Below are 10221 nucleotides of genomic sequence, written 5' to 3'. Positions count from 1 at the left end.
GTTTTTGGTTTAATTGGTTTTTGTGATCCTTACTAAGATTGGTAGCAGAAATACTCATGTTCATCTAGCATATGCAAAGTCATTGATTGAGTGCTAAAAGCCAGACAAAACTTACTTCATTTGGCATATGTCTCCACCAGTTCTTGCAAGGAAGGCCTCTTGAATGTCTCTTTCAGGCAGAGAAAGATTATGTCTCCGGAATTTTTTGACAATAAGATAAGATTGTATAATACATTCAATCCATGATGATGCCTTGGGTTCATCTCCAAGCATAATTTTGCACTCCCTTCATGAATACCTGGGGAACCATATGCTCCACTAAAGAGATATTTTCCGTGACATTTTACAAGATTAATGTTGAGATGCCATGTTGGACATTGTACTCATCTCCAGGGAATAAAATAAAGTTTCTTGTCATAATATTAATTTTTAACTAATTATTCCAGTTCAAATCTGATTAAAAAATTTTAATCATGGAAGAGTATTAGCATCAGTACGAGCTACACTTATTAAGGCCTGTTTACACGATACATTAACACATACGAGTTAATGTACGTTTGCGTGAATGATTTTTGTGGACCGGAACGGAACATGTATGAATGCATGAACCAAATTGGAACAGGTTCTATTTTCTGTGCATGCATTCGCACAAGTTGGGTGGTTACACGGCGCATTTTGGCGTTCATTCTCGCGTTCATACATTTAGACATTAACCCGTACGTGTTAATGTACAGTGTAAACAGGCCTTTACAGATAAAACACATTGTTGCCTTGTTTATCGTCTCTTTTCCTTCCTGGGTTGAAATAATGAGATTTTTTAATTTGGCATGAAATAGATTTTTTAAATTCAGTAGCAAATGGGTAAAATCCTTTGTAATTTGTGTGTGAATTGATTTTGCATAAGATTTATAAAAAATCAGATTCGTAGCATTCCAACCTTCTCTAGAGGATTGTTCGGAAAATCCTAAGGGAAAAAATCATTCGTCTCGACCGGGATTCCAGCATGAATTTACATTCAAGTGCTTTGGGCAGTTAAGCTACCGAGGCATCATTTTCCCCTGTGGAAATTTGAGGATTATACCGGACGAGGTGGTATGGACACACATTTTGCACAATTTGTGCATTGCAGGTGACACCCGTAAAGTTATCACCGTGGCTAGTCGCGGTATACATAATTCTTTTGAGGATTATGAACACATGACCAAGTTTTTATACGTGTAAGTTTTATTATTTGTGGAGTATTTTTCTTGTAATTTATTTCTAGAAATGGATGAAAAAGGATTTATTAAATGTATTTTCTTTTGCCAAGTATTTATGGAAGTCTCTCCAAGCCGTATCATTTTTACTTTTGTTATCACCATTTTGTTGTTCCTCAACAATTGAATAATGAGGTTTGATGGACAGCAATTGAATAATGAATTGACAGAGGAGAAGAATTAGCAAAATCTTATACCATTTTTCCGAACTGACGGCGGCTGGGTGGAAAATAGAAACTAGCCAATGAGAAGGGCTGCCCCTTCCACCTCTCCGTTTCCCTCCACCCCCTTCCCTTTTCCCCCCCATCCGGTTGACCGGCGTTGCCAGCCTTGAGAATAACAGTACTTTCGTGAGTGGCAGAACGAGTGCTGTGCGATCTCCAAAGATTCGACTTGGCAACACTGCTAGCTGGAGAGCGATGTGCATCGCACGGAGTTCGGAGAGAGACTGCGGGCTCTTCCACACTTTCTCCTGTCGCTCTTCTGTGATTGGCTAGCAGAGTGGGTGGGTTTTGAGCACGCTCAAGGTCAGCCACCGTCAGTTCAGAAAAATGGTATAGTAAAATATTAATCCCTTTTTTCCAATGAAGGGCTCTAAATGTGAGTAAAATCTTTTTTTCGTGTTTATTTTTGATCAAACAATTCTCTCACGATTTTGGCAAGGTATTTTTTAGTCATCCAGCCACCATGTGGTGGTTAATAGATTATATGTACTTTGGTAATGATAAATAAATGGCATTGGTGTTTGCCTAGAGGAAGGCATGCAATGGATCCTAGTTGAAAATTTTGAAATGTGGGGAAACTTTTGATATCATCACAATTTTGTAGTTTTACTTTGATCGTAAGATAATCAGGTGGAGGAACTGGAAAAAGAGGCTTATGTGAGAATAATAATACAGGTATTTCCATGCAAAGGCTTCTGCAATGAGTAGTAGATGCCTCATGGTTTCCACCGTGTAGTTTCATGCTTGGTAGTAACAGTTTCCCTGGCTATCCCACCGGCATCTTCAGGTTAGAAATGTTTAAAACTCCATGTAAGGCAGTGATGCTTTATTACTGAAGGCACAGATACAACAACAGGCATAGTCGCCTGACAATGCACGAGTGGATGTCTCCTCTCGTCCAAGAAAATGTCTATTTTGCCTGGATACTTGACTGCTGTGGCAAACGGGGGCTCTGGAGGCATTCAAGTTGTGTTGGCTGCTGCTGCAGTGCCTGGGGGCACCAAACATGTCATTACCGAACTAGGATTGGCCACAGCTGCACTTAATTTTGTACATGCCATCGTATATGTGTTTTCGCCGTTAGCCTTTTTATTTTTGGAGAAAATCACTTGTTTTGGTCAAATTTATATTTCTCATGATCATATCATATTTTTGAAGTACCTATTTTCACTGTTGTCTCCAATGCTCCTGCTGTGTAAGGTATGATGGCGAAGGCTTTAAGGTGTGCTCATTCTTTGGGGTTGGTGTCTTGGGAGATCCTTATTAAGGAATTTTCCTCTTAGTGTCTTCATCTCAGGTGGCATTTAAATCAAGCTTTGATCTATCCATTGTGCAGGAGGGATTTTAGAAAATGTTTTCTTTTCAAATTAGGAGATTTGGCATTAGAAATGTTGAATTCTCTATGGTAAAAAGCTTGAATAATAATCAGTGCTAGGGATGATTATGAGACTTGAAGTTCTGATATTAATCAGAGTAAGTTTTCATCAGGTAGATTAATGTGAGTGTTACTCTTCTAAAGTTTTTAATGATTTTTGTATTTATACATTTTATTACTTTATATTTTTTAACCCACCTATAACTGTCTTTACGAGCAGCCTTCGACTCTCACCCACTAATATCAAAGGCACACTTTGCCATCAACCTTTCCCCCTCCCGGTGGGCACCCCAATAGTGTATGACAGAATCGATTTCCTATTTATGTGAAAAGCTAATCATAATGAAATCAATTGTTTACCTACACATTCTCAATCCCATTGTATACGAGGATACAAGTCCAGCATTCAGAAAGGCTGTAAGCACAAGATGGATTTTCTAGCTTTTTCTTGCAACATTTTATAAGGTATTCGATATTCTATTTGTGCTTATTTGTTTTCATTCAAGCTCTAATAATGGATAATATTCTTGCAGAATTGAGAACATAGTGGAAATCAATTGATTGAAGAATAATTATCTTTGTTTCATTCTGAAACTTACCGAGCAATTCTAACTTCCTTCTCCATTACTATGAGAAGTCAAATTAAGAAATAAGTTGTAGTGGCAATGCATATAATGGATGAAGTGTTAAGATTTCAGAGCCAGTTTCAAAAAGTATTAGCGTCTCAATAAGGCCCTTTTCTGGAATTCTATGGTGACAGAATCTGCCACTGTATACCTACCACTAAGGTAAAAGTATATCTTACAAACCTTGTTAATTGTTAAAAGAGGTGAAGTACAGGTGCTGAATCAGGGTGCAGAAAATGTGTCAGGCAGCAAAATTTGGAAATATTATTTGAAAAAATTATTTAATTTTTATAATTAAATTATACAAAGGCAATATTATTGACAAAATCTCTTAATATGAATCACACGGTGTGTAATTTCAACTACAGCATCTCAAAAAAATAGCTTACAGATGTATTATATTTTAGTGGTGGAGAGAGGTATGTGGGGGGTGGCAGATTGATCTCTGCACCCTGGCAAAACTCAGTCTGGCAAAGCTGGCTCAGAACCTGGCAAAGCTGTGCTGAAGACTGGCGCAGAAGCTTAAAGTACATGACCTTCAAGATCCCCATCATCTTGCAATACGATTACTAAAAAGCACATGCATTTTTTTCAGACTTCAAAGATTTTACACTATTGCAACACCTCTGCGATTGCACCTCTTACATGGGTCTAAAAGGGATTTCTAATGTGGGTTTGGTTGATATTTCTCTCAGCCTCTCATCATTGGTCTTCTTCTTTCTCATTTCCTTACCATAAGTATACAGGGTTTCCGTTCACTAACACCCTAAACAGTTCCTGCAACCCGTTGCCTTTTTCTAGAGAAGTCTTCTGAAAACCTTAAGGAGAAGAAGGGACAACTTAGTTGGCCACAATATAAGGATTGATGGCCTTTGAAAACAATTGTAGAAGGACATTGGGGGGGAGATGGGCAAGGGCAGCCACAAATGAGTTGTATAGGACAGGTTATAAAGGATTTAAAAGAGAAGAAATAAGTCACAATGAAAAGACTAGCACATAGGAGAGCAGCATCAAACCAATCTAGGATTGTCGACTAATGACTCTCTTCTTTCGAGTTGGCCTACCATATCAATCTATCCCTTCCTAAGTCTTCAGCTCTATGCCTTTCCCTCCTGAGGGAACATCAAAGGCTAACACTAATGATCAAAGGTAAAATATCCATACTACATATAAACATGGTGTAGCCAGAGAACATTAGGAAACTGCAATCATGCATTTCAACTTTCTGCCTCAAATTCCCATTAATCCCTGCAGCTATACAAAATGAGATTCCGTTAACCCTTCTGTTAGGATACCTGCATTTTGGTTCTCTGTAGAAACATTAGTCACTTTCAGAGTTCTATTGTCAACATAGTGTTGAACAACATGGTTGCCTCATTATTTTCTTTCACAAGCTGTGGGTATTTCATTCCAACTCACAGGTCTGTCTAGATACTTATAGGCGGAGTAGTTCAGTTGTCCCATTGACCAAAGAGACGAATTTCTACCTCTGTGATTGATAAGTCAACTGCAACTTTCTGGCTGGCAGTCCATGCTACTTTTCAACCATAACCTTCGAGAATGTTGCCAGATGCAGACTTCCCATCTTCTCTGCTGACAAAATCAGCACCTGCCTCACCAAACTGTATTCTCTGCTAATTCTGTTCATGGATCTGCCCGAGATTAATTGTTGCAACTTATATACCAAAAATCATTTTCAGCCTCTTCCAGTGTGCCTCCTTAGCATTTCCTTCATTCGTAGTATTGAAATCCTAAGATTGATGAACTGCAGCCCTCAATTTATCCCTATCCCATGCAATTTCTTTTGAAGGCTGTTCCCTGAGGCTGCTCTTCCCCTTGAAGGCATGCAACTGCAGAGGTGATAGATGGTGAAAACAGGTACATATAATCAATGTGGTACAGAATTTGATGGCATTTAATTAGAGTCAGTAGCGTATCTAGGAATATGCCTTAGGGGGAATGAGATGGCCTGGGATGGTGAAATCTGGTAAAATATTTTTTTAAAGTGATATGCCTGAAAATACCTTTTGCATCATTGTGGCACTAAAAATTGAACTTTAAGGAGATGCAGTTATTATATGTCAAAACTAGACAATAGTTTTAAATATTTTTTTTCATTTCTCTGGGGCTTTGGGGGGGATCTATCCTCTCACCCCCCTGAAAAAACCCTGGATCCGCCCCTGCATCAGTTCCGCCCAGTGCATCAGTTTCAGAAAAAATTCATTGGTAGTGAAATTAATAAGTGAAAATCTTCCTTTTTTTTCATTCAACTCAGTGAATAGGTAGTTAAAGGGTTTCCAACCACGATCAAAGTGTTTCAATATCTAAGGGTTTCTAATGGACTACCCTCCATATGTTTCCAATCCTTCAGTCTATGAGGCAAGGCACATAGCCAGAAATTTGCTTCAAGGGGTGCTTTGGTGTAATGTGGGTTACCTGTACTTACTGGTAATTTGTTGTCAATTTACAAGCATCAGAAAATCATAAATTTCATAAAATAACCTATAATTTCTTTTGCATAGTGTTGAAGCATACATTTAAGTAGCAGTACAATATAGCTGCTTTTCAACAAAACGGACTTAGTTACTATAGCTATAGCCAGCACCTACCTATAGGATTCCATAGGCATTTGTTCCCAAAAATTGCCTGATTTTTTTTACAAAAATTACCATCTTTTCTGTTAGCATTATGGACATGTTTTTTCAGAGTAATTTGGTGGTAGACATCATGAAATGTAATGGATTTGACAAAACAAAGTGCTCAAGGAGCAGTACCCCTGGACTAGTGGCCTCCAAAGCAAATAAATCCTAATATGATAAGACATGCAACATAGCAAAGATATTCAAATGATCAACTCAGAAAATGATAAGGCAATTTTACTTGAATTGCAATTGAAAGCATGATGTATTAGTTTTAAATCCTCGAATTTGAAATAAAACAATCATTGTATTTACTCAGAAAATTAATTACATAATAATCTTTCAAATCAGTAGATAATTTGATCAGTGCCCTAGCGCTAGATCTCATCAGCAAAATAAAAGATAATCAAGGGTTCCAACACACAATGCATTGCATGACGGAATCATTGATGTTAGTATATATCAGTCACTCCACAATTCAAAGCAAAGGTTGGTTAGGTTAGATAAGGGTAGAACCTTATTGTGACTAAGCTGCAGAAAGGTGAAAAATTTCACCTTTCTGCAGCTTAGTACACCTTCAGGGTAGATGACCCTATTTCTTATATTCAATCACCTTGAACTCAGGAGAATTTTTTCATGGTGGTGTACCTTATGGCATCAATCATGATTGGAACCTAGATCCCAACGATCAGTAGCCGAACACACTGCCCACATGGGGCTAAATAGCTCCCCATTAAGATGCATAAAATCCATAATTTTTAGCATCACATATCATTCAGCCAAAATTTATTACAAACCAATATTATATATAACACATTAAATTAACAACTAGGCTTCACCTACTATAGATGAACTACACTTACATACCTCAACCTTTTAAAAAAAATGTGTTGATTACTATTTTTATAGAGGCTCGATGGAGGCTCAGCAATCAAAAAGGATAAAAGATACTTTTAAAACTTGCAAGAAATAATAACAACCTCCATTGGATACTGACTGGCACCATGTATATGCCATAAAAAGGGCTTCTTATAATTGTGAATGATTTTATAAAAATAATTTGAATGATGGCACAATACCTATAAGACAAAATGTTTATACTCCTACCATTCACATGGAAACCTAAAATAGATAAAATAAGCTAGTAGCCTTCAAAGGATATGGTCGAAAATTACGAGGATCTCCATTTTAATTACATACATTAATGACCTTTCAGTTTATAGTCAAAGTGAAATTGCACGTCTTGGATTATTGATACTTGGATACTTTTAAAATGTTTTCCATGCACACAAGGAATTATAATGCGGTTTATAAGTAGTGAATTTGTTCTTACCATACAAGCAGATGTATTGAATAAATACTCAATGGAGTATTCTGCTTTCTCAACATTTAACTAATTCAACATCATGTTTAACGTTTTCAAATTGCGCACTCGGATATAACATGTGAGTCAAGCGCAAAATCTCTCAATGAATTAATTTTTAGTTTTTACTTAAATATCAATAAATAAATAAAAAGAGATGTATTACAAATATTTAAGAGTTATTTGTTGGATATTTATGCAAAATACAGTACTAAAATAGTCTGCGAAGAGTTTCAATTTATGATTTCCGTAAAAAACAATCGTCCATTTTCGCTGTTCTCTGGCAAGAAAGAAAGCCGACTCAGGGTATTCTCAGAGTAGGTGAACTGCCCTATTATCCTTATCTTATAATTAATAATGTTTATGGTTACGTAGTACTGTGTTGTTGCGCGGCATTGTTCTCATATGCCACTTGTCTTGGTTTTTGACACTGCTGCTTATTGTCTAGTGATGCAATGTTCGTGCATTACCAATAAGTATGCATAGATCTCACTAGGGTTATTAATCGTTTGTTTTCCTTTTTCGAATTTCAGGTTGAAATGGAGGAGTATGCTCGTGAGCCATGTCCATGGCGAATTGTGGACGACTGTGGAGGAGCCTTTTCAATGGGAGCAATTGGAGGATCAATATTTCACAGCATTAAGGGTTTCAGAAATGCTCCCAGTGGAATGAGAAGACGGCTTGTCGGAAGTTTAGAAGCAGTGAAGGCGCGGGCGCCTGTTTTAGGAGGAAATTTTGCTGTTTGGGGTGGTCTTTTTTCAACTATTGACTGTGCATTGGTTCGTGTTCGACAAAAAGAAGACCCCTGGAATTCGATTGCTAGTGGTGCTTTAACAGGTGGTATCCTGGCAGCAAGAAATGGAGTTCCAGCGATGGCAGGTAGTGCTGTAATTGGTGGAGTGCTCTTAGCTTTAATCGAAGGTGTGGGAATTCTATTCACTAGAATCACAGCGGATCAATTTATGCCTCAGCAGCCGCCACCTATAGATGATCCATCACAACTTGGACCTCGACCACCAGGACCTGGTTTTGGGCAGGAGCAAGCGCCTAACTTCTAGAGAGATTATAATTCCGTTTTATTTATCTCCAGAAATTGCTTCATGAGTAGGCTTGCCGTCTCATGATTGTTAATATTCATTTTCGTTTCACCATTAGGATGGACTACAATTATATTTTATGAAATATCCAAGAATATTATGTTGAAACCTTCCTTGACAGAGAGTCCCTGCTGGTAGGTCTCTTCGGATTGTAGTCTCCACCTGTTATACATGTTTGTTGATTACTAGCCCATTTCAGTGCAGGGAAAAGATGTGTTCCTGGTGACACCAGAAATATTCCAGTAGAATGCATTGTGCGGTGTGCATTGTAGAGCTGTACGTGATGTGTTACACTAAATTTTATCATGTACATATTTAATAGTAAACTTGAAATCTATCTCTCAATGGTATTGTTGATATTCCATACATACCTTTCAGCTGTTCCATTCATATCAATGATGCATTTCATTTCTTGGCTACGATATTTAAGGTTGCAAGTCAGTCGAAGGTTTCTGGAGTATTGAACGTTTTCTCTAATACCTCCTCAGTCTAACATTATGTTGACGTACTTGAATGAAACAAGTGATCGAAAATTTGGTGCTCATGCCTTTCCAAGTTATATCTTTATCCTGTGAAGTAAGCTTCACTTGAAACCGTTACCACCTTATGGAGGCGATGCTTGTATCCTCAAGATGTTACCCGAATGATTAAATTATCAGCATTGTCGTCAGTAATACTTAGCACCAACAAATATGCCATGCGCCTCAAAATATATATATTTACATGCTCTTAGATTCTCGATCAATACTTGCTTTCGACTGACTTGCTGGTTCTTTCGCATTAAGTGGTGAGTTGTCATGCGTGCTCAAGATATATGTGACCTTCAAAGATACCTCATTATGCAGCATCAGTTTAACAGACGTCATTGCAGACGAGAAAATTTTATGAGACTATTAGCTCTGTCATCTTAATTGCTATTGTCAGAACAGAGAAATGGTTTCCAGAGGTTCTGTATGCAGTGCATATTTAATACTATGTGGATAATATCCTAGATTGTTCTTAACGCTAGGATCAGTATTTCAATGGTAGTATATCTCATTTTTCCCATCTATATCTTAGACTTACGTGAATTAACCTTTGTTTGACAGATACTATTTGAAATGCCTTGGTGAATAGTAAATGGATGTGTATTGCAAAGCTGTGGTCCCTGGTGTTGAATTAAGTGCTGCAGGCCTTGAGTCTCTTCTCTTCCTTGCTGCTAAGTTTCATACACACTGTGACTAACTTTCTTTGAGAGAGTATTCGCTAAAGTATCCAATCCTGCTGATTATATTTTAAGTTTTCTTTCATAAGAGAAAATTTAAGTAATCGGTAAATAGTGGTAAAAGAGAAATGTTTGCCATAATATCCTGGAACATTAAATTAAAATGGGCCACTTAGTGCTTATGGAATTTTAATTTGCTGTCTTAGATAACATGTTAACATGAAGTGGTTGGAAACCTCTTGGTGTACTTAAAACTTAATGCCATCTTAGTAGTGGGAGGTCAAAGTCCTCAGGTTGAAAACGTTACTGTTGGACCACCCCTCTTACAATACCAGTAAGGTCTGCTGCATTCTCGATTGCTGTATGATCTAATGTTTAGTTCTTAAATTAGCATCATCCTTATATGCTGAATATGGTACCTGCAAAGTATCTGATGC

General features: G+C 37.5%; 1 protein-coding gene across 2 annotated transcripts; it reads left to right on the top strand.

Annotated features, from left to right (window-relative positions):
* Positions 1–7694: 7694 nt before the first annotated feature.
* On the top strand, positions 7695–8925 carry LOC124158713 (mitochondrial import inner membrane translocase subunit Tim17-B-like). Of its 2 annotated transcripts, none has more exons than XM_046533966.1 (2): positions 7695–7800; positions 8017–8925. In XM_046533966.1, exon 2 carries the CDS (start codon positions 8023–8025, stop codon positions 8539–8541), a length of 519 nt encoding a protein of 172 aa, XP_046389922.1. In that variant the 5' UTR covers positions 7695–7800; positions 8017–8022; the 3' UTR covers positions 8542–8925. The 2 variants fall into 2 exon arrangements, with proteins under 2 accessions (XP_046389922.1, XP_046389930.1); XM_046533974.1 differs by lacking the exon at positions 7695–7800 and adding an exon at positions 7919–7940.
* The last annotated feature ends 1296 nt before the right edge of the window (positions 8926–10221 follow it).

This window comes from Ischnura elegans, chromosome 1 (assembly GCF_921293095.1).
Source record: "Ischnura elegans chromosome 1, ioIscEleg1.1, whole genome shotgun sequence".
Taxonomy (NCBI): Eukaryota; Metazoa; Arthropoda; class Insecta; order Odonata; family Coenagrionidae; genus Ischnura; species Ischnura elegans.
Note: the sequence above shows the minus strand (reverse complement) of the source record. Positions and strands in the feature narration are given on the sequence as shown.